The 24581-nt window shown below is 35.8% G+C and overlaps 1 protein-coding gene across 8 annotated transcripts; it reads left to right on the top strand.

Annotated features, from left to right (window-relative positions):
- Nucleotides 1–663: 663 nt before the first annotated feature.
- On the top strand, nt 664–24406 carry LOC111988326 (peroxisomal and mitochondrial division factor 2-like). Of its 8 annotated transcripts, none has more exons than XR_010623977.1 (7): nt 665–1069; nt 1181–1400; nt 1717–1861; nt 2231–2406; nt 5517–5690; nt 23016–23110; nt 23782–24406. XR_010623977.1 is itself a non-coding variant. In XM_065760930.1 (7 exons), the coding sequence occupies exons 1-3, from the start codon at nt 841–843 to the stop codon at nt 1748–1750; spliced, it is 312 nt and encodes a 103-aa protein (XP_065617002.1). In that variant the 5' UTR covers nt 668–840; the 3' UTR covers nt 1751–1861; nt 2231–2406; nt 22022–22180; nt 23016–23110; nt 23782–24406. The 8 variants fall into 8 exon arrangements, 6 of the variants coding, with proteins under 6 accessions (XP_065617006.1, XP_065617005.1, XP_065617002.1 ...); XM_065760930.1 differs by lacking the exon at nt 5517–5690 and adding an exon at nt 22022–22180 and having other exon boundaries at nt 668–898; XR_010623978.1 differs by lacking the exons at nt 5517–5690; nt 23016–23110; nt 23782–24406 and adding exons at nt 22022–22180; nt 22381–22973 and having other exon boundaries at nt 666–1069.
- The last annotated feature ends 175 nt before the right edge of the window (nt 24407–24581 follow it).

The raw sequence follows: 24581 nt of genomic DNA on the forward strand, positions 1-24581 counted from the left end.
GGTGGCTATGGCTTGGCTTTGCTGGGCTGGTTTTTTTGAAGTCCCCAAGTTCTGAGTTTTTTTTTTTTTTTGAGAAACAAAATGTTACCGTTAGAATTAGAAAATTTGAAAATATGATTGTTTAGCAACAAATATTACCGTTAGGAACAAATGATAAAGAAAGAATTAAAAAATAATATTTAAATGAAGTGATAAAAATATAGAATATCTAATAAATGAAATATTGTAAAATGATGTGGTAAAATAATAAAGTAGACTTTTAGTGTGATAAAATGACATAATTTTTACAACATCTGCTACGGATGCTCTAAGCTCAGAGTAATTTGCAATGTCACTTCCACACTTTCTATCTTCTTGGACAACGCGCGAGATTTCCACTAAAGTTGGTGGAAATTTGGTGGAAACAGCGTAACTATTGGCTAAAACAATTTGGTTCTTCTGTAAATAAATATAGATGTTAGGGGCATTTGAAAAAGACGAAAGCTTCCAAGAATTTTCCTACTCCACGTAAATTGCTCGCTTTTCAAGAGAAAACATTGGATTCGAAACTGGCATAAAATCAGTGTTTTACGCCGGCCAATGAGACCACGCCACGTTGAGAGTCCGCACGCTCACAGCCAAAAGAATCAATATAACCTCACGGCCAAGTATGCTATAATGTTTAATATTATTTTATTCTCTTTTTTCCTTTTCTCTCTCGAATGACTGTTGTCCTTCTCCCGTTTCCTTTTTGTTTTTTTCCTCTTTTTTCTCTTTGCACTCTTCTCTCTTCTCAGACAACTCTCGCCACTCTCCTCCCTCTCTTAGGCATCTCTCCATTATTTTGTCCCTCTATCTTCGATGGTGGTGGCAGATCGTGATGGTGCTAGCTGTTGTGGCGGTGGATCGCGGTGGTTGGGTCCGTAAATCCTCCAAATTTTTTTTTTTTCTGTTTTGAGCTCTCCCTCTCTGCATTTTTCAGCCAAACACCTCAAGTAAATTCATTTTCGCATTGATTAAACCAAAATTTCTTTATTTTGGGTTGATTTTTGGCGGTGGCAGGCCGGGTCGTGGGTTTGTTTGATTAATGGTTAGTGGGTGGTGGCTATGGCTTGGCTTTGCTGGGCTGATTTTCTATTGATTTGTGTTTGATATGTTTGGTAACTTGGTTTGATACTGAAATGTTTTTTTTTTTTTTTAGGTTATATTGTTTCTTTAAGCTGGGAAAAGATTGATGAGAAAGAGAGGGAGATTGGTGGGTTTAGGGAGAAAGTTCAGGAATTGGAGTCTCTGGTTGCGAAAAACGGGGCTGACTTGGAGAAATGGATGAGAGAGAAATTGGGTTTGGAGGAGTCGTTGAGGAAGTCTGACGAGAAGGCGAAGTTGGGAACTACAAAAATGGACTTCACTGTGCATATCAGGTTTTTGAATTTGTTTTCATTTTCATTTTACATTGATTTTTTTTATTCATTTCTTTCTTAAATGTGTGGGTGATTGTTACTGTTGGCAATTTTGTAACTTTGAGAAAGGAATATTTATGAAATTTCCATGAATAAGATCCCCAAGGGATGCGTGTAACTTACCCCAAAAAAAAAAAAAAAAAAAATCTGAATTTTCCCTTTTCCTGGTGTTGTGGTAGACAACATGATTTTGTGGTTGGCTATGTAGCATGAAACAACAAATTCTAGCCCTGTTAATTCTTGTGTCTCTGATACAGACTGCGTACTTGTTTTTCAGGGATACACTGTTGATTTTTGTGAAGGAGTTTTAGTATAAACGTGTCTGTTTCAGGGTTACAAAATAGATCTGGATGAAGGAGATGTAATTGTCACTGCAACTGACGGCCTTTTTGACAACTTATATGAGAAAAAGATAGCTTCAGGTCTGCATTTTCAACAATATCCAATGCTAATTTAAAATTATTTTATAGAGAGAGAGAGAGAGAGAGTTGATTGACATTAGTTTCATCAAGCCATAGATAACATGTTATTGCAAATGGCCTGTAGTGCATGTAGCAATCAAATATGAATGAAGCACACCATTGCTGTTCCCTTTTTGGTTCTTATACTGGATGTGTCCCTATTTGCAGCAATTTCATTTTATAGATGTCAAACAGCACCCTCCTTGACCATTGGCCACCCAAAATTATCTCTTAAGTGGAAACTAAGATTCAGCTAACCTGACGATATTTTAGGCCTTAATTATTAACAAATTTGCAGCGGCTTCTAAGATGCCTGTTTCTGTGGCTCAGGATATAGCAGAGTACTTGGCCATGAGAGCTCAAGAAGAAGGGCGGTCAGCACGTGTAAGGACTCCATTTGCAGATGCAGCCCATGCAGCAGGGTATGTGGGATATACTGGTGGTAAGCTTGACGATGTAACTGTCATTGTGTCATTCGTACAAAAGAGATCCAGCTCTAACTCACAGTAAGTTTGACCTTCTTTATATCATTTTTCCATTTGTAAATACCAAAATTCCAATCTTTTTATTTTTTGGAATGTAAAATATGGTGATATTCTTTCTTAATTGTTGGATGAATGCTAGTAAGGTCATATTTAGCTCTTTGATTTTAGGCTTTATTGCTCTAGAGTCTAGACACCTATAATGGAAGTACTTATTGAGGCTTAGATTTCTTTAAAATCAAAGGTCTATACGTGGCACCATAGTTGGTTGAAAGCACAATGTGCTTGCATGGCTTTTTTTGTATTCCATAGATCTTTTTAACTGTGTCCAAGGCTCTTATCCCCATTTAAGAGGGAGTTCTCTTGGTTTACATGTTAACATTCAAGTACTTTGGCCATGGAAATTCAAGAAACAGTGTAGAAATTGTGTTGCGTTACAGACATTGTACTTCACATCAAATCAGATATCTGTTTAACTTTTGTTCCCTTCAAATCTAATTTTGTGTGTTACATCTGACACTGGATTCTCAAACCAACTATTACCAAAGGCAAATAAGCCTGACAGAACACACACACACACTCTCTCTCTCTCTCTCTCTTAAATACTTCGACACACCAAATAGGAATGAAATTGTGCAGAACAATGCACTGGCAGGGATGACCACAATGCTAAAATTTAGGCAAAAACTGGAACCTTTCCCAGTCTCCTAACCCAGTTAAGGTGAATTTGTTATCAACTCACATTAGCTTGACAAATAACCAAATCACTTTGCATATAGCTAACATTGTCCTCGGATGTTTGGTCAAGTATGATCATGGGTTTTTTCTCTTTCATAGTTTCCTCTGATTCTTGTAATTAATATTAGGAGTTCTCTATTTGGCCTTTCTTTTGTAATTGATAAACAAGGAACTGAAGCACACTTGATTTGACGTCTATAATGTAGTCTAAAGTTGAATAAAATTCTATCGAAAAGATTGTTGTTGAGTACACTTATCAGTTAGTTGAGCTAGTAATAGTGTCTCTAATAATGGTATAAGAGGCTTAGATTTCCGCCGTACACCAGAAGATGAGGTTTAAGGGATGGCTAAGGTGTTATATCCTGTTGTGCAACGCATTTGTATTATTATTTTCTAATTTGTTATATTTGTACAAGAGAATCTTGATGATCTTTCTCTATCATTTCTGGTTTAAGTACAGTTTGATTACATCCATTTCTGTTGAGTAAGCGTGTTTGTAATACTTGAGATCATGAAAGTGAGTTTGTGAGGATACTAGCCATCCCTTAAAGCAAGGTGCTCATTGACTGCCAATTGCAAGTTGGTCAATAACTTACTTCATAATATAGGGTTCCATATGAAATTTAGATCTTTGGCAAATGCAAAATTTCTTCAATGATCGGGTCAGTAACAGTTTTTAGTTAATAAGCAGGTGTGCTGCCTCCTTGTTGTGTCATTTTTGTTATTGATTTCCTTTGATCTTAATATTTGATAATAACATTCATGTATATGCTTGTAAACGTTTGATGTGTGGATAATTAGGTTGTTGCCCTGCTTTCCTGATAAATTTTACTTTTTTCATTATCTTTTTGGCCTTCTAATTTAGGAGGGAGGCATCACACAAATGATCAGATCGAAGATATTATAGAGAAATATTTTGTGGGGTGGGTTCAAAACTTCAAATACCATTTGGATGGTCGATCAGATAAATGGGAAGGCATGGAGCTGGGATCTGTAATTTTATAGAGACTTTAATGATTGGGAATTAAAGTAAACAACTTCTTTTCTAAATTTTCTTTACTCAAATATAACTTGGAGAGAGGATTGAGATAGGCTGTGTTGGAGATTGAACAGGAGCAGCAAGTTTGATGCTTATTCATTCTATATTCTCCTTTTTTCCCTTTTTCTCTTCTCTAAATTTTTTTAGTTAGTGCAATATAGAATTGCAGCCTCTCCTATAGGTTTTGTATTTCATATTTTTAGAGGTCTGGCTTTTTTTTTCCTTTTTCTTTTTGTAATTTGCTCAATGGTTAGGCTACATGATGAAGATATAGTCTTTCCCGTCTCTTAAAACCCTCAATCTTAATTTTCTCAAACAAAAAAAAAAAAAAATCAGTCTTAAATGTGAGTGAAATTCGATCAAACTCTTTGCTACAAAGCACAAACGAGATTTACTTGATTTTGCAATTATTGGTGGCTTTGAAATGATTGCACCACCAATTTTGGACTTGAGTCCAAGTCATAGAGCTGTTGTAGTAGGCCCATCACTGGGCCCATGCTGTCATAGGATGATGTGGACTTTTGAGGTTGAGTTTCTCTTCTTAAGGTCATGGAATGGGCCAGCAAAAAGCCCACCAATAGAATCAACATTAGAAGTTTTTTAATTCCAAAGAGAAGAAAGGAAAATTCTAACGAATAACCTATAAGCTTGGTTCCTAATCAATACAGCTATCCCTTAACATCTACAATTAGGCAATATAATAATATAGAGAAGCAGGACATTATAGATTAAAAAAAAAAAAAAAGGATATAGGGATGGGTCCTTGTGTATGGGCCCCATGACTAAATAAAGTAGTAGTGAAATTAGCGCCCTTTTCTCCTTGTAGGTCCATAAGAGGCTGGGGAGTTGGATCAGGCCTGAGTATGGCCCAAACCTGAAAATCATTAATTGGAATTTCCTGTTGGGTATTCAGTTTTTATAGCCCAATCACAGCCCAATTGTTTGAACTTCGGGTCAGGTTGAGCAATCACTAGTCACTAGTCACTACAAAGCCTCAAATACAAGTATCATTTTGTAGATGAATACACATTTGATGGCAATTCCTAGGTTGCACGGACACGCCATTTTTGGCGTCGTGTTGGTGTCTAACATGTGTTGGACACCGGAACAAGTACAACGCGCCGGATTCTGGTGTCCGGCGGTGTCTCTTCTTTTTTCTTTTTTTTCTTTTTTTTTCGCTTCTCTGACACGGCGCTGACGAGGCTTTGACACTGCGCCGACGCGGCTCTGACGCATCCGACACGCCAGCAATGAAAAAAAAAAAAAAAAAAAATCACAGATTTTGACAGGTGGACTTACCAATACCATTGATTTTGTGATAACCCTAAAACAATAAAGCAAGTTTAGAGTCTCTTAGACTGAAAGTTGAAACCACATCTCAAGTTCTTCTCAACCCACCCTCCCTCTGTAGCTACCGTTGCCCTCTGTCCCTCGCCGGAGTTAGATCGGGCCGACTGGCGAGCTTTGACGTCGACGCCGTGCCCTCTATCCTCTGTCCCTTTCGATCTCTCTCTCTCAGCGTGGACAACAGGTCCGATCTCTTGATTCTCTTCTCTCTCTGTTTCTTTTTTTTTTTTTTTTTTCCATGACTAAATAAAGTAGTAGTGAAATTAGTGCCCTTCTCTCCCTCTAGGCCCATAAGAGGCTGGGGAGTTGGATCAGGCCTGAGTATGGCCCAAACCTGAAAATCATTAATTGGAATTTCCTGTTGGGTATTCAGTTTTTATAGCCCAATCACAGCCCAATTGTTTGAACTTCGGGTCAGGTTGAGCAATCACTAGTCACTACTCACTACAAAGCCTCAAATACAAGTATCATTTTGTAGATGAATACACATTTGATGGCAATTCCTAGGTTGCACGGACACGCCATTTTTGGCGTCGTGTTGGTGTTTGACATGTGCTGGACACCGAAACAGGTATGATGCGCCGGATTCCGGTGTCTGGCGGTGTCTCTTCTTTTTTCTTTTTCTTTTCTTTTTTGCTTCTCCGACACGGCGCCGACGTGGCTCAGACGCGTCCGACACGCTAGCAATGAAAAAAAAAAAAAAAAATCACAAATTTTGACAGGTGGACTTACCAATACCATTGATTTTGTGATAACCCTAAAACAATAAAGCAAGTTTAGAGTCTCTTAGAGCATTCACAGCAGTGTAGCTATAATGTATATTGCTAAAATTTAGCTCCACAAACACAAAAAAACCCCTATAGCAGTGGAGCCATACTTAACAAATTTAGATGAATGGCTACAATGCACATCTATTTATAGATGTGCACTGTAGCTTGGAGCAAAAATAATAATAATTTTTTATTCTAGCCCCTTCTTTTTTTATTCACTCTCATTCCCTCTCTCTCATTCACTCTCATTCCCTCTCTCTCCTTCATTGAAGCTCATCGTCATACCTGGCAGAGAACATCCATGGTGTTCTGACCAAGACTTTCCGGCAGCAACTTGACCCGAAACTTCTGGACCCCACTCTTCACATCTTGTTGAGTTTCAGCCTTGGGGACAACCCTCACGATCTTGCTCGAATTCGAAGTCACCGTCGAATCCTTTTCGGAACCGAAACCGATCGACCTCCCATAATCGTCGAACGTGGGCGCCCACGTCGAAGACTTCGGCGCGGTGCCCCGAGCCCCGTACTGCTTCACCTTGCCACCTTCATACGCATACGCACCATCATCGCGAATCGAATCGCAGCGCGGAGACTCCTCCGATCGCTTCCCATACGGATCGGACCCCAAATCGGACCGGCTCCAACCAAACCCTCCGTACCTGTCGTCGAAATACCCACCGGCGTGGTCGAATTTCACCGGAGATTTGGGTTTTTTTTTTTTTTTTTTTTCTTGCTGTGAACTGGTGGTCCGATCTCTTGATTCTCTTCTCTCTCTGTTTCTTTTTTTTTTTTTTTTTTCACTGCTGCTGTGGGTGCCCTCTGTCCTATTTTTCTTTTTATTTATATAAGTTATAAGTTATAAATTTGTTTGTGTGTGTCCTGCTATAGTTTTATTTATTTATTAAGGTTAAATATTGTAGGTGATTTTACTAAATATGATGATTATGTTAAATATTTATTAAAGTTAAATAAATATGTTTTTTTTTTTTTTTGATAAGTAAAGTTAAATAAATATGTTAAATATTGAGACAAGTAAATATTTATTAAAGTTAAATATGATGACTATGTTGATGATGATGATTTTGTTAATTGCACACCTTGTTATCCTTTTATGTTTTTAGTTTGATGTTGAACTTGTTATCCTTTTATGGTTTGTACTCTAAACATTTTATGTGTATTATTGTACTACTTTGGGTGTTAGTTTACTTATTTGTAGTTCTTACATAATTTAAATTCTAGACATAAACGTATTTTATGTCTAAAAATATTAAAATATATGCCTAAATATAAAATTTAATTAATTATTTAACCGCCGTGTCCCCGCCGTGTCGTGTCTTTATTTTTCAAAAATTGCCGTATCCCCATGTCCATGTCCGTCTTTGTGTCCGTGCAACATAGGGCAATTCTAGATTCATAATTAACTTCAAGAATATTATCTTGGCTTGCAGGTTTCATAAAGTTCAACTAACATTGGAAGTTCTAATGAGTAATATAAAGCCCAAAAAATGTTAGCTGGGCTATTTTTCTATGATGTAATTGTATTTAGGTATATGTACCATTCAAATGACACAAATTATAGGGGACATGACGTAGTTGATGGTTATACTTGTGACAAAAATTAAAGCTTTCTACAGCCTTGTAGTTGTTTGTACTTTGTAGCCCTCTTTTATATTACAAATTAAAGTTTTTACCATTTATATGCATTTCACGTAAAAGACTTATGATATGAGATTAGTTTTGAGATGTATATATGTCATATATCTCAATATAAGATGCTGCTTCTCTATATTAACTACATTGAGTTGAGAACTTACTAATATAAGATTTCTGGTGTGAGCATATTATGATCTTTGTTATTTAAAAATATATTATTACTAGTTTACATGCTTTAACTAGAAAGAAATGCAGTTAGATTATGATCAATTATGACCTTTTTTTAATCAATAAGTATCGTATATTAGCCCCATGATGAGATTTCATGTGAGTCAGTTAGTTGTTGTATAAGAGATCCTTTGTATATATTTCTGAAAGAACAAAATGCTATCTTACGTGAAAGCTAATCACTTTAACCTAATAAGTCAATATTAAGTTTAAGGAGAGATATGATAAGCAAAAGAAACTAGTTCATCTTTTATTGAATAGAAATAGAGTCCTAGTATTGATATCTGTTTTAAAAGTCTAGAATTCTATTGATTTCTAGTACTTTTGTACCCTAGAAAGAACTACAGTAGCTCCGATCAGAATCCTATAAGCCTTGCAACTTTGAGACCACACTTCATTTACTGCAAAAATTATACAGCACATTAAATCTCTTTAATAATAATGAAGAAGAAAAAATATAGAATCCTCTCCATATAAGTGGAAGAAACTTCTGTTTGGGATGTGAAATTACAATTATGGCCTGTAAACTGTAGTAGTCAATACCAATCCTCGGTCCCATGCTTATTAGAAATTTCAACTAAAACAGTGTTTGTTTCAAGAAACTTTATGAAGGATATAGGTGCTAGTTTTTTTTTTTTTTTTTTAAATCATATAGGTGCTAGCTATTTCTAAGAGTAGTGGGTACTTATACAACAAATTTAGGTATATCATTTTTTCATATTAACTTATTGTGATATAATAAAAGTGGTGTCAATGATGGATCTATATAAAGTTACTTCACATGTTATAATTTACTTGCTCAGGTTTCACCATTGTATCACTGAGATGGTTTAATGCAACTTTATGCACCAACGGAGTTTAGCAGTTCGAAGTACTTTTTCGGCTGTAGGCTATACTCGACTGCACCACTTGGTCTACTACAATTAAGTGGTTTCCTCTACTTTCTTGTTAATGTATTTGATAGTGCATGGTTTACTAAAATCTTTATTTTCATGGTGCAATTAATAAATCTAGTTCTATGACGTAAATATTTCAATATAGAACAATCAAACAGCCTATATATGTACACCTCAACATAGCATTTGATACGTAGGGGAAAACTTAGCAAACCAATTACCATGCATGTTCAATGGAAATGCTGGATGCTTCATAATTTTGTTTCATTTCCTAGTTTGTGATTTGTAATGATGATGAATGAATAGCTAAACAATAAGTCAATCTCATGTCCATGACAACTAGGCTATGCTGCAAATGAGTGTGTTTTTTGAAAACGAATCTTTGTGAAGTAAGATAATTGAAAATTCTTAGATTTTCAGGAATGAGTTGTTTGAATATTTGGACATTGGGATTTTTTTTTTCTTTTTTTCTTTTTTGAACTTTTGTGTTTGTTTGTTGATATCCAATGACAATTGAAGTGTTAAAAGAGTATAGTGTGTTGTAAAAGAAGATTACTGTGCTATTAGGAATGTATATCAACGTGTTTGGAAATATGAGAATAATTTGGAATAACTTTCAAGTTCAATTTCTTTTGCTGAAAGAAAGAGATTGTTCAAGAAGTTGAATAGAGAGGTCATCCAGAGGTTTAATAACATTTAGATTCCACTGGAAGACTTGTTAATTAGGCTGCATAAAATATCAATGGAGAACAAAAGAACAAAGCATTTGATTATCTCAAACGCTTTGACAAAAAACAAAACTAGCAGATAAGAAGTCCCACAATGGATGTGGTACCTTTTTTGCTTGTTTATTTATTTATTTAAGTGGAGTTCAATTTTGAACCATTTGTTTTAAATTATTTATTAATTGTAGTGTCACCACAAATATAGTGTCTATTGACTCCATAAATGACGTACAAATGGATTTGCTTGACAGATTCTTTTAATCTCTTAAATTAATGACTCTCTCTCTCTCTCTCCCCTTTTTCGGCTCTTCCCCTTCTCAACTAAACAACTCTTCGTTTCCCCAATTCTTCCATTTAATTGCCTCTACCCTTAAAAGTTAAAACATCAAGAGCCACAATAGCATCTAAATGAAAAAAAGAGGTCTTTGTCTTTTGGAACAAGAACTACAAAAGAAGAGACAGAAAACTTCACTCCTATTGGAGTCATGCTCTTCTCCAGCAGTGGTATTAACCTAGAGCGAAAAGTCCATCCAAAAAAGTTACGCTTTCCCTTTCTCTTCAACTCAGTTTGATACAACGGAGTATTAGGATTTTCATTTAGATTTCCTAATCCATTAATGTTGTTGATTGCTTTAGTTTGAGTATTGTTGGTTTTGAAAGTCAATTTCAATTACAAGATTCTGAACTACTCCTAAGAATTTATAAATTTGATTGGGTATGTGGTGAAGTACTCAGGTGTGGAGGTCCTTCTTAAGCCATCTGGCCTAGGAGGGGAAAAAAAAGGCTATAGCCGTGTTTTTAAACGCGGCTAAAAATGTCCTATAGCCACATTTAAAAAACACGGCTATGGTTGTAACCTATAGCCACGTTTTAAACATGGCCATTGGTCCAATCCTATAGCCACATTTTAAACGCAGCTACAGATTTGGCCTATAGCCACGTTTTAAACGTGACCATTGGTCTGATCCTATAGCCACGTTTTAAACGCGGCCATTGGTCCTGGCCTATAGTCGTGTTTGAAAAAGTGCGGTCATAGACCCCTTAGGCCTATAGTCACGGGGTTTAGGCCACTTTTGAAAACGAGGCCTAAAAAAACGCGGCTATAGGCCAAATCATCCCATAGCCACATTTTTTTGAGCTATTGCCGCGTTTTAAAAACGCGGCTATAGAACTTTTTTTTTTTTTTTTTTGTAGCGATTCTTCAAAGCTTGATCAAGATGTCCTCTTTCTCTTTGAGGGTGGAGACAGATACAAATCAAAGTCATCATTCACAAATTTATGGGTCACTAAAAACGAACCTAAATCAAACTCACCACTAATAGTTGAGCCAACCAAATCTATCTGGTCCAATCCAAAATTAGACCCATTAGATGTATCAGGTACCTGCTCTAGTTCACTTGCATTTGACTTATTTAGTAACAAACTCCAATCATACCCATCATTACGAAAGTCCTTCAAATGCCTCAAATCACTTATAGTTTCAAAAGCCTCATGATCCATATTTAAGGAATAAGGAAGTGGTATTAAAGGGTGGACCTCGAGGTTAATAGGGACTGATAATGACATTCAAATCACCATGAAATCCCTTCAAATCATATTCAAACCCAGTAGTATATGTTGTTTCCATTGCAATTGCATGCACTGAATCTCCTTCATTGCAAGACGTGGGGAACAGAGGTAGTGAAGGCAGGGATGGAAGATTTATGAGGACAACAGATGCATTCTACAAGGACCCCCAACTTTTTTGGGATAGTCGTAGGATCCATTGGCTCTCCATAATAAAAAGCATTGTACATCTTAATTCTACAGATAACCTCAATATGACTCTGTTTAGATAGATTTGAGTACCTCAACTTCTTCTCCCATTCATACATAGGATTAGAAATAAACCACAGACGACAAGATTCACTTCTTTCGAGGTAAAACCCACAATGCTGAATTTCTAAACAACCAGTAACGACAAATTCAACCAGAAAATGATAAAATTCATTTGTCGGTCCAAAGGCAACACAAACAGCAAGAGGAATGCATCTGGAATTACGAACCAAGAATGAAATGGAATTTCTATCGTTTCGGTGGTTGAACTCATCTGGAATCTCACACCCTAGTGCTTGAAAGTAACCAATCGAGCGGTAAAGCGGATGCGAAGATTCGTCAGAGTGGAGTTGATTTCTCTCTCCTTCATGTACTCTATCTGCTAAAACGCCTAGACTTTCTCCCACTTGCTTCCATTTAGCAATAACCTGCAATTTGGCATATCGAGTTAGGTATTTGGGGAAAGGCAATACAATTATTTCTTTATAACTAAGAGCGAGAGAGTGATAGAGAAAGACCTGACTCAATATTTTGTTTGATGATTTTGGATTCCACGATGGGCAATTTCTAGCCTTCAAATGAATTAAAGATTGTGGAAGTCCTTGAAATTCCTTAAAGTGCTTGCAATCGAATATATCAAGTTCACTTAATGTAGTAAATTTGATAAAGTTTTCATGGATGGTAAAAGTACTAGTGTTTCGTAGATGTAGCCGTGTCAATGCGGGAAAATAATTGAACTCCAGAAAATCTAATTCAGTTACATTTTCACTGAAGAGATTAAGCTTTGTTAACTGTAGAAACGAATATTCGACACAACCATCAAAAGAATTGCAGCTTGGTCTTGGCAGGTTAGTAGAAGGATTTAAAACATTGACATTTTGGAATTTATAGATGCTATCTAGAAAGTTCCTCTCAAGGCTTGTACCACTCCCTCTCATACATAAACACTGTAAGCATTTCTTTTCTGAATCAATATCAGGGAAGTTCTCAAGACTTGTGCAGCCACTAAGATCAAAACTTTGAAGAGATTTCGACAAAAGTCTTCTTGGAAGAGTTTGAAGTTTTCCACAATCTCTGAGATGCCAATCTTCAAATTTATCAAGAAGTCCAATAGACTCGTGAACTTTAACTAAATTTTAACAAGAAGAAAGGTATAATATCTTTAAATTTGGGGCACACAACTCAGGTAATTCTTGAATAGATTCATAGCACTTGAGACGAAAGTCTTCAAGACATTTGAACTTAAGTCTTCTAGGAAGAGCTTGAAGTTTTTTGCAGCCCGAAAGATACCAAGTTTTAAGCTTATCAAGAAATCCAGCAGGCTCATGAATCTCAACTAAATTTGTACAATCAAAAAGGTTTAGGGCATGTTTGGGGAGTGAGTTCAAATCTGTTACCATGTGGATTTCTTGATAACATTGAAAGTTCATGCTCAAGCTTTCAGAAGGATGAAAAATATCAAGTTTCATATAGTTAATAATGTATATATTGATGGATTTTTGGAATATCTCCCCAACAGTTTAGTATTACTAGATTGGCCTAATTGGTCCTTGTCCTTGCCATCCAATTTTTGTCCTCAACAACTTGTCTACTTCAACACGCCACATAGTAACATTAGCCTGCTGATTGTAATATAGTTTGAACTCACTCACCAAACAGACCCTAAACCTTTCTGACTGTACAAATTTAGTTGAGATTTATGAGCCTGCTGGATTTCTTGATAAGCTTAAAACTTGGTATCTTTCTGGTTGCAAAAAACTTCAAGCTCTTCCTAGAAGACTTAAGTTCAAATGTCTTGAAGACTTTCGTCTCGAGTGTTGTGAATCTATTCAAGAATTACGTGAGTTGTGTGTCCCAAATTTAAAGATATTATACCTTTCTTCTTGTGAAAATTTAGTTAAAGTTCACGAGTCTATTGGACTTCTTGATAAACTTGAAGATTGGCATCTCAGAGATTGTGGAAAACTTCAAACTCTTCCAAGAAGACTTTTGTCGAAATCTCTTCAAAGTTTTGATCTTAGTGGCTGCACAAGTCTTGAGAACTTCCCTGATATTGATTCAGAAATGAAATGCTTACAGTGTCTATATATGAGAGGGAGTGGTACAAGCCTTGAGAGGAACTTTCTAGATAGCATCTATAAATTCCAAAATGTCAATGTTTTAAATCTTTCTACTAACCTACCAAGACCAAGCTGCAATTCTTTTGATGGTTGTGTCGGATATTCGTTTCTACAGTTAACAGAGCTTAATCTGTTTAGTGAAAATGTAACTGAATTAGATTTTCTGGAGTTCAATTATTTTCCCGCATTGACATGGCTACATCTACGAAACACCAGTACTATTACCATCCATGAAAGCTTTATCAAATTTACCACTTTAAGTGAACTTAATATATTCTATTGCAAGCACTTTGAGGAAATTCAAGGACTTCCACAATCTTTAATTCATTTGAAGGCTAGAAATTGCCCATCGTGGAATCCAAAATCATCAAACAAAATATTAAGTCAGGTCTTTCTCTATCACTCTCTCGCTCTTAGTTATAAAGAATTAATTGTATTGCCTTTCCCCAAATACCTAACTCGATATGCCAAACTGCAGGTTATTGCTAAATGGAAGCAAGTGGGAGAAAGTCAAGGCGTTTTAGCAGATAGAGTACATGAAGGAGAGAGAAATCAACTGCACTCTGACGAATCTTCGCATCCGCTTTACCGCTCGATTGGTTACTTTCAAGCACTAGGGTGTGAGATTCCAGATGAGTTCAACCACCGAAACGATGGAAATTCCATTTCATTCTTGGTTCGTAATTCCATATGCATTCCTCTTGCTGTTTGTGTTGCCTTTGGACCGACAAATGAATTTTATCATTTTCTAGTTGAATTTGTTGTCAATGGTTGTTTAGAAATTCAGCATAGTGGGTTTTACCTCGAAAGAAGTGAATCTTGTTGCCTGTGGTTTATTTCTAATCCTATGTATGAATGGGAGAAGACGTTGAGGTACTCAAATCTATCTAAACAGAGTCATTTTGAGGTTATCTGTCGAATTAAGATGTACAATGCTTTTTATTACAAAGAGCCAATGAATCCTACGACTATCTCAAAAAAGTTGGGGGTCCTTGTAGAATGCATTTGTTGTCCTCATAAATCTTTCATCCCAGCCTTCACTACCTCTGTTCCCCACATCTTGCAATGAAGGAGATTCAGTGCATGCAATTGCAATGGAAACAACATATAATACTATTGGGTTTGAATATGATTTGAATCTTTGTGAAGTAAGATAATTGAAAATTCTTAGATTTTCAGGAATGCGAAGACGTGGGGAACAGAGGTAGTGAAGGCAGGAATGGGAGATGTATGAGGACAACAGATGCATCCTACAAGGACCCCCAACTTTTTTGGGATAGTCATAGGATCCATTGGCTCTCCATGATAAAAAGCATTGTACATCTTAATTCTACAGATAACCTCAAAATGACTCTGTTTAGATAGATTTGAGTACCTTAACTTCTTCTCCCATGCATACATAGGATTAGAAATAAACCACAGACGACAAGATTCACTTCTTTCGAGGTAAAACCCATTATGCTGAATTTCTAAACAACCATTGACGACAAATTCAACCAGAAAATGATAAAATTCATTTGTCGGTCCAAAGGCAACACAAACAGCAAGAGGAATGCATCTGGAATTACGAACTAAGAATGAAATGGAATTTCCATCGTTTCGGTGGTTAAACTCATTTGGAATCTCACACCCTAGTGCTTGAAAGTAACCAATCGAGCGGTAAAGCGAATGCGAAGATTCGTCAGAGTGCAGTTGATTTCTCTCTCCTTCATGTACTCTATCTGCTAAAACGCCTTGACTTTCTCCCACTTGCTTCCATTTAGCAATAACCTGCAGTTTGGCATATCGAGTTAGGTATTTGGGGAAGGGCAATACAATTATTTCTTTATAACTAAGAGCGAGAGAGTGATAGAAAAAGACCTGACTTAATATTTTGTTTGATGATTTTGGATTCCACGATGGGCAATTTCTAGCCTTTAAATGAATTAAAGATTGTGGAAGTCCTTGAATTTCCTCAAAGTGCTTGCAATCGAATATATTAAGTTCACTTAATGTAGTAAATTTGATAAAGCTTTCATGGATGGTAATAGTATTGGTGTTTCGTAGATGTAGTCGTGTCAATGCGGGAAAATAATTGAACTCCAGAAAATCTAATTCAGTTACATTTTCACTAAACAGATTAAGCTCTGTTAACTGTAGAAACGAATATCCGACACAACCATCAAAAGAATTGCAGCTTGGTCTTGGTAGGTTAGTAGAAAGAGTTAAAACATTGACATTTTGGAATTTATAGATGCTATCTAGAAAGTTCCTCTCAAGGCTTGTACCACTCCCTCTCATACATAGACACTGTAAGCATTTCTTTTTTGAATCAATATCAGGGAAGTTCTCAAGACTTGTGCAGCCACTAAGATCAAAACTTTGAAGAGATTTCGACAAAAGTCTTCTTGGAAGAGTTTGAAGTTTTCCACAATCTCTGAGATGCCAATCTTCAAGTTTATCAAGAAGTCCAATAGACTCGTGAACTTTAACTAAATTTTCACAAGAAGAAAGGTATAATATCTTTAAATTTGGGACACACAACTCACGTAATTCTTGAATAGATTCACAGCACTCGAGACGAAAGTCTTCAAGACATTTGAACTTAAGTCTTCTAGGAAGAGCTTAGTTCTCAAGACTTGTGCAGCCACTAAGATCAAAACTTTGAAGAGATTTCGACAAAAGTCTTCTTGGAAGAGTTTGAAGTTTTCCACAATCTCTGAGATGCCAATCTTCAAGTTTATCAAGAAGTCCAATAGACTCGTGAACTTTAACTAAATTTTCACAAGAAGAAAGGTATAATATCTTTAAATTTGGGACACACAACTCACGTAATTCTTGAATAGATTCACAGCACTCGAGACGAAAGTCTTCAAGACATTTGAACTTAAGTCTTCTAGGAAGAGCTTGAAGTTTTTTGCAGCCAGAAAGATACCAAGTTTTAAGCTTATCAAGAAATCCCACAGGCTCATGAATCTCAACTAAATTTGTACAATCAGAAAGGTTTAGGGCCTGTTTGGTGAGTGAGTTCAAACTCTGTTACTATGTGCATTTCTTGATAACATTGGAAGTTCATGCTCAAGGTTTCAGAAGGATGAAAAATATCAAGTTTCTTATAGTTAATAATGTATATATTGATGGATTTTTGGAATATCTCCCCAACAATTTAGTATTACTAGATTGGCCTAATTGGTCCTTGTCCTTGCCATCCAATTTTTGTCCTCAACAACTTGTCTACTTCAACATGCCACATAGTAACATTAGCCTGCTGATTGTAATATAGTTTGAACTCACTCACCAAACAGGCCCTAAACCTTTCTGACTGTACAAATTTAGTTGAGATTTATGAGCCTGTTGGATTTCTTGATAAGCTTAAAACTTTGTATCTTTCTGATTGCAAAAAACTTCAAGCTCTTCCTAGAAGACTTAAGTTCAAATGTCTTGAAGACTTTCGTCTCGAGTGCTGTGAATCTATTCAAGAATTACGTGAGTTGTGTGTCCCAAATTTAAAGATATTATACCTTTCTTCTTGTGAAAATTTAGTTAAAGTTCACGAGTCTATTGGACTTCTTGATAAACTTGAAGATTGGCATCTCAGAGATTGTGGAAAACTTCAAACTCTTCCAAGAAGACTTTTGTCGAAATCTCTTCAAAGTTTTGATCTCAGTGGCTGCACAAGCCTTGAGAACTTCCCTGATATTGATTCAGAAATGAAATGCTTACAGTGTCTATATATGAGAGGGAGTGGTACAAGCCTTGAGAGGAACTTTCTAGATAGCATCTATAAATTCCAGAATGTCAATGTTTTAAGTCTTTCTACTAACCTACCAAGACCAAGTTGCAATTCTTTTGATGGTTGTGTTGGATATTCGTTTCTACAGTTAACAGAGCTTAATCTCTTCACTGAAAATGTAGCTGAATTAGATTTTCTGGAGTTCGATTACTTTCCCGCATTGACAGGGCTACATCTACGAAACACTAGTACTATTACCATCCTGAAAGCTTTATCAAATTTACTACATTAAGTGAACTTGATATATTCGATTGCAAGCACTTTGAGGAAATTCAAGGACTTATACAATCTTTAATTCATTTGAAGGCTAGAAATTGCCCATCGTGGAATCCAAAATCATCAAACAAAATATTGAGTAAAGTCTTTCTCTATCACTCTCTCGCTCTTAGTTATAAAGAAATAATTGTATTGCCTTTCCCCAAATACCTAACTCGATATGCCAAACTGCAGGTTATTGCTAAATGGAAGCATGTGGGAGAAAGTCAAGGCGTTCTAGCAAATAGAGTACATGAAGGAGAGAGAAATCAACTGCACTCTGACGAATCTTTGCATCCGCTTTACCGCTCGATTGGTTACTTTCAAGCACTAGGGTGTGAGATTCTAGATGAGTTCAACCACCGAAACGATGGAAATTTCATTTCATTCTTGGTTCGTAATTCCAGATGCATTCCTCTTGTTGTTTGTGTTTCATTTGGACCGACAAATGAATCTTATCATTTTCTGGTTGAATTTGTTGTCAATGGTTGTTTAGAAATTCAGCATAGTGGGTTTTACCTCGAAAGAAGTGAATTTTGTCGTCTGTGGTTTATTTCTAATCTTTTGTATGAATGAGAGAAGAAGTTGAGGTACTCAAATCTATCTAAATAGAGTCATTTTGAGGTTATCTGTAGAATTAAGATGTACAATGCTTTTTATTACAAAGAGCCAATGAATCCTACGACTATCCCAAAAAAGTTAGGGGTCCTTGAAGAATGCGTCTGTTGTTCTCATAAATCTTCCATCCCTGCCTTCACTACCTCTGTTCCCCACGTCTTGCAATGAAGGAGACTCAGTGCATGCAATTGTAATGGAAACAACAAATACTACTGGGTTTGAATATGATTTGAAGGGATTTCATGGTGATTTGAATATGTCATGATCGGTCCCTATTGACCTCGAGGTCCACCCTTTAATACCACTTCCTTATTCCTCAAATATGGATCATGAGGCTTTTGAAACTATAAGTGATTTGAGGTATTTGAAGGGCTTTCGTAATGATGGGTATGATTGGAGTTTGTTACTAAATGACTCAGATGCAAGTGAACTAGAGCAGGTACCTGATACATCTAATGGTTCTAATTTTGGATTGGACCAGATAGATTTGGTTGGCTCAACTGTTAGTGGTGGGTTTGATTTGGGTTCGTCTTTAGTGACCCATGAATTTGTGAATGAGGACATCTTGATCAAGCTTTGAAGAATTATGCCTCTCTTCCTTCCCCTGATTCCCATCTCCTCCAACTCCAAGTTAGTTCCCTTCACTTGTAAGTATTTACAACTTCAACCCCCCTCACCCCCATTTTATATGAAAGTTTTTTTTTTAATGTACAATTGAGTGCTTTGTTTGTTTCTTGGGCATATATATCTTAAAAAGTTCTTTTATGGTGATGAATTGGGCTTGTTTCAGCTTTTGTTATTGAAGTTTTTGTTATGTTCTACATGCTTGGCTATTGTATGAGTAATAATAAGTTCAGTGAACTGTTCACGGCCTTTGTGGTCATGTGGTACTTGTTTTTCGATCAAAACAGTTTATCAAATAGAAACAGAGTTTTTAGAATGGAAGATAATTACCCTCTGGAGACTGTGTAGCTGTCTATGTTTGTTTAGTCAAGTAATAGTAATAGAAAATGTACTCTTTAACAGTGCATAATTTGATTATTCATTGAGCTAGTTGTGTGACAGTTAAATTCTGCTGCTTGGAAGGCCTTTCACCAAAAACATTATTAAATATTAGAGGACTTCATCAAATGCTTGGTGTGCATGAACAAAAAGCAAATGTTTAATGAGGTTCTTGACTTTTCTAGAGCACAATCTTGGAACGCTAAAATCCTATTCCAAGCTTCTAGAATTACTCTAGTTAAATCCGTCCTAGCATCTATTCCCACCTATACTTCCTCTACCTTCTACCTTTCAAAAAACATTTGTTCCAAAATTGATGTCTTAAGAAATTTACTTGGGTCACTTTGGGGAAAAGAATTCTTTTTTGCCAATGTCCTGGACCAAGGTTTGTAAGCCCAAAGATTGTGCATATATATATATATATGCACACCAATAGAATTCCTTTCATGCGTAGTTTGAAGAGTACTAGCCCGCTACTTTTCTCCATCAAATCCTAATAAGCTCTTACACATTCTGCAGTTATAAATTCACCAATTATTATTTTGTGTTTGTAAATTTCCGAACCATTTCTCTTCCTTATCTCCCTCACCTCTTAAACGTATTTCTTCTCTATGGCATTCACAGTCTCACATAATATGAGCACCTATATAGTGCAAAAGCTGTCTTCCTGTAGAAATTTAGATTTGTATTGATCCAAAATGCGAAAAACAATCACTATATTTACCCCAAAGATAAAATTGTTTTTCCTCTTTTATTTTTATTTTTATTTTTATTATTATTATTTTTTTAATACCATTCAAAGGGAGAAAACAGGGAGTTTGTTACAAATAGCTAGTCTAGACCAGCATTGGTGAAATGGCATTGTAGTTGCTATATTACCTACATAACAGACACAGTTTATAACAACTTTGGGAACAAAAAGCATCTTCAAAACGAAGCCATTTTGATGAAGGGAAGGCAGATCAGCCATCATTGTCCTCTCCTGCCAGTTTGGGTTCCTTTCTTTGTTGATAGTTTGGACCAATCTTCTGCTATTGCTTAGGATCAGTACTTGATGAAAGCCAGCGTTCCTAGCTTTTATAGATGCCTCCACCAGAGCTTCTTGAGATGCCCCATAAGCTGAGTCTGCTGCACTACTAGCTACACCACAAAACATAGTCTCCCCATGCATATTCTTGGCCTCATTAGCATATGCACTCCTCCTTGCTCTCTTCCTCTTGACTCCAGCAACTTTGACCATTAGGTGCCAAGGCCCTCCTAGTGACTGAGTGCCTGAGATTGTCTCCTTAGCATTCCTCTTGATGTATGCATTTTTTGTAGAAGTTTCCTGGCTCCTGCAAGAAAGGTTTTGAGCTGTTAGAATTACTTCCATGGGGTTAGGTTGTTTGCCTTCATGAACCACAGTGTTTCTGTTGTTCCAGATTGTCCAAAATGTAGTGAAAATGGCTTGAATAAATCATTGACTCAGCCTCCAGTTTTTTGTGTCTGTCTAATAAATTCTCAACCCATTGCTGCACTGAGACATTGGCTAGATCAGGTATGAACAGCTAACGGAGATCCATGCCAGCAAGCTCTAGCAAAAGGGCAAGACAGAAATAGGTGAGTTGTGGTTTCATCTTCATCATTACATAGGGGGCAGGTGCTTTGGGTTGGTATTCCTCTATTTTTTAGACTTAGGAGAGTGGGGAGGCCATCATGCATAAGCTTCCACATAAAGTTGCAGATTCTCAGGGGGACTTTTACTTTCCAGATCAGATTCCAAACCCCTCTATGGACATGATTCTGTTTGAAAGGATTTGTGGAAAGGTAGTGAGAGTCCTCAAGAAGCAGATTGTAGGCATTCTTTTTGACATTTGTTTTCCTATGGCAGAGTCAATGACCGCACCAACTTGGACATCAATCAGTCTTCCATGACCATGAAGTCCATTTCATGCCTCTTCTTCTTCCCTAATTTTTTTCCCTATGTCAACTCCTCTATTTGAAAATTTCCATTGGATTGTTTTCTGAATGATTATTCAGGAAATTCGTTGGGATTATTTTGTTTACTATTTTTATTTTTTTATTTTTTCTCTTTTGGAACTAACAACTGTTACAGTTTTGAAATTAATAGCGTTAACCATTGGTAGTTTCATTACATCTTATCAAGCCCTTAGATTAAATAGCATTGGCCTTTGGATTGACCTCTTAGAAATTGCCTGCAACTTATCTGTCAAAATACTTGACCATAAGATTTTTGTGACATTAGGGCTTTGAAAGTGTATTTCTAGGATCCTTTGACTATTGTGTTTGTTATACTTGTGTTGTGAGGTTTGGATTGATGTTTTAGGAGACAAAGAAAACCTTAAATTTTCAATGTTAGAACTCCATCTAATTTAAAATTGTTAAGTCCCTTTTAAGTCAAGTTTTTGTGTTTTAAGAATTTGCATGAGCAGTTGGTCTATTGAGAATTACATGAGTTATTATTGCTGGCTTTGACACAAACCTTATGAGAGCAAAATATCCATTGTATTATGTGGATAGATGACTTGATTTGAAAACTTTCAATTGGTTAATTCTAATACAAAATGTCCTTTTTAGCTTATTGTATCCATTTCAATAAATCTTCATATTTTTTTTTTCTTGCATTAGTTTTAATATAGCCAATAATATGTTATTGGGACAGTTGTTGAATCACTCTACGTCATCCCTCATCAAGGAATAAATCCCAATGGAAGAAAGCAATAATAGATTTTTCATGTTGTTTGAACCCATAACCTGCATTAACATCGAATACATCTGAGTCTACCAGCCTCTGCTGTTTCAAGATGCTGTTGTAAATGGGGTAAAACTTGCAACCAATACTTCTCCTTTTTTTTTTTTTTTTTTTTGGTTCTTATTTTGTTGGTAGGGTGATTGAAGTGACATGTGGTGGGTCCAAAATTTAATATTAAATTTAGTCTCTTAAGAGTTAAATGAACTGTTATATATTAAAATTAGAATTAACTTCTACCCTTGTATATACTTCCTTATAATGCTTCTCAGATCCACTTGAATAAATCAAAGAGCTGAATAAATCCAAAGCTAGAGGCACAAAACTTGGTGTTTCATCTGCTGCTAAAACAAATGCAAATGCCAAAAGCAGATAAAGGCTCTTATTACTTCCTCAAACTTATGAGATTCTTATTTTCCTTAAGACCCCTCATAAACTTAATAGTAGGTACATAATTTGCGATGCATGTAAGCATTCAAGAATGTCTTCAATTGTCGAATATGAGAACTTTCCCATGGGTAGGGTGCATAATATATTTGGTGAATGATAAGATGAATCCTCAAGAATGTTCATTTATGTGGCTTATTTGTATTTGATGCAACTAGAAACCTTTTCTTTTCATTTTTTTTTTTTTTTTTTGGGTAGAAACTGTATTTTCATATAATTAAGAACTTTAGTGGAATAATGGATATGATAAACAAGTTTGAAAAGCTGAGTTTCTTATTTGAATGCATGGAATTCTCAGATTTTAAAATTTTTCTCAATTTTATTTAATGGCATGTCATTTTATGTTCATGTGTTTCATATATCATCCAATGATGGGTAAACAAAATTAATGGGTAAGGAAGTTTAAGTGAGTAATCATTTTTTCCTATTCTAGAATTCCTAATGCATGTAGAATGGTTAGGAGGAAGAGAAATAAGAAGAATGGTGCGGGTGGTGGTACAATCATGGTCCCCTGGTCCTATGCTGATGGAGGTTAAGAACGTTCTTCAAACTTAGGTACTGCCTTTATTTTTCTCTTTTTAAAAATTTAAAATTCAGGAGGGTTTTGTATGATTGTTGAAGTTGGAAAAGTGAGATAAATTGGTTTATTGAGATTTGAGGATCAGTTAAAATGATGGAGCTTGCATATGTTCTTTTCAAGAGAGAATGTGCTATCAATTTTTTGTTATTTTGATGTGCAGGTTATTTTATTTTCTTGAATATAATTCTTTTGAAGTTCCTCACCTTTGATGACCAATTCATGGACATATTTGGGCATAAGGCTCTTACTAGTAGTTGGAACTAAGTTTTGGAATTTGAAAATTTTCTCTTTATTTTTAAGTGAATATTCCCCATTGTGTTTTAAGCATTTGTAAAATGTAGAATAAAAATCAGTTAACGTGACTTCTCACTAAATAACTAATTCAACTACTAACTTGGCTCCCCATAATTTTTATTTTCCACAAGTGATTAGTATTTTTTTTATTTTTTTTTAGGAAAGCCATCATGTTATGTATGCATTTGTCTTCTTTATTTGGTTATTAGAAAGGATTATAACAATGTGAAAGACATTTTTTTAAGGTGGTTCATGACTTCATTCTCAACAATTTAAGTAACTAAAATACTATTACTTTATTCTGCCGTTGATGAAACTGAACATCAAACTAACTAGTTTTATTTTTTTCCAGAGGCTACCTTACTGGGTCATCTACCATGAGCTGGTGATGACTACAAAGGAGTACATGCGAGAGGTCATGTTTATAGATCCTAAATGGCTTGTGGAAATGGCGCCTAGATTTTTCAAGGTGGCGGATTCTACAAAGCTGAGCAAGCAAAAACGACAAGAAAGGATTGAGCCACTTTATGACAGACATCACGAGCCGAATTCTTTGTGTTTGAGTAAACGCCGTGCTTAAGATGTCTCGATGTCATTCATTTTGATTATGGGTATTGCTGTAAATTGGAATGGTGCTGTTTGCATGGTTATCCCTTGTTATTTGATGTGGTGCATTCAGCAGGAGAGAAATAACCGGCACTTTGAGGATTTAGAAAAAACCATTTCAGATCTTAAACTATTCTTTTTAAGACTCTTTAGGAGTAGGTTGTAGCATTAAGTTTTCATTCTTTTGTTTCAGTTCATGGTTTAATGGACTTTTGTACTTTATGTTCTTGATTTTATTGTCAAAGGGAGTTGCTAGTTCTATTCAGATTATTGTTACACTACAAGAATTTTATTGTATTATTATTGTTACACTACATGAACTTCATTATAAAAGGGAGCTGCTCGTTCTATGCACTGTTTTCAGTCATTAACCAATTGTTGTAAACCCAGTCACTCTAAAAAATTCATCAAAACCATGCTCCAATAGAGAATGTAAAATTCTTAATGGTGGCATAAAACTATTAAATTTGTTTTCTTAGATACAGTTTGTTGCATCTAGTTTATTATATGTGACACACACACACGTTCCTATTAAAAATATTGATT

The sequence above is a fragment of the Quercus suber genome, unplaced genomic scaffold, assembly GCF_002906115.3.
Source record: "Quercus suber isolate HL8 unplaced genomic scaffold, Cork oak 2.0 scaffold_388, whole genome shotgun sequence".
Classification (NCBI taxonomy): Eukaryota; Viridiplantae; Streptophyta; class Magnoliopsida; order Fagales; family Fagaceae; genus Quercus; species Quercus suber.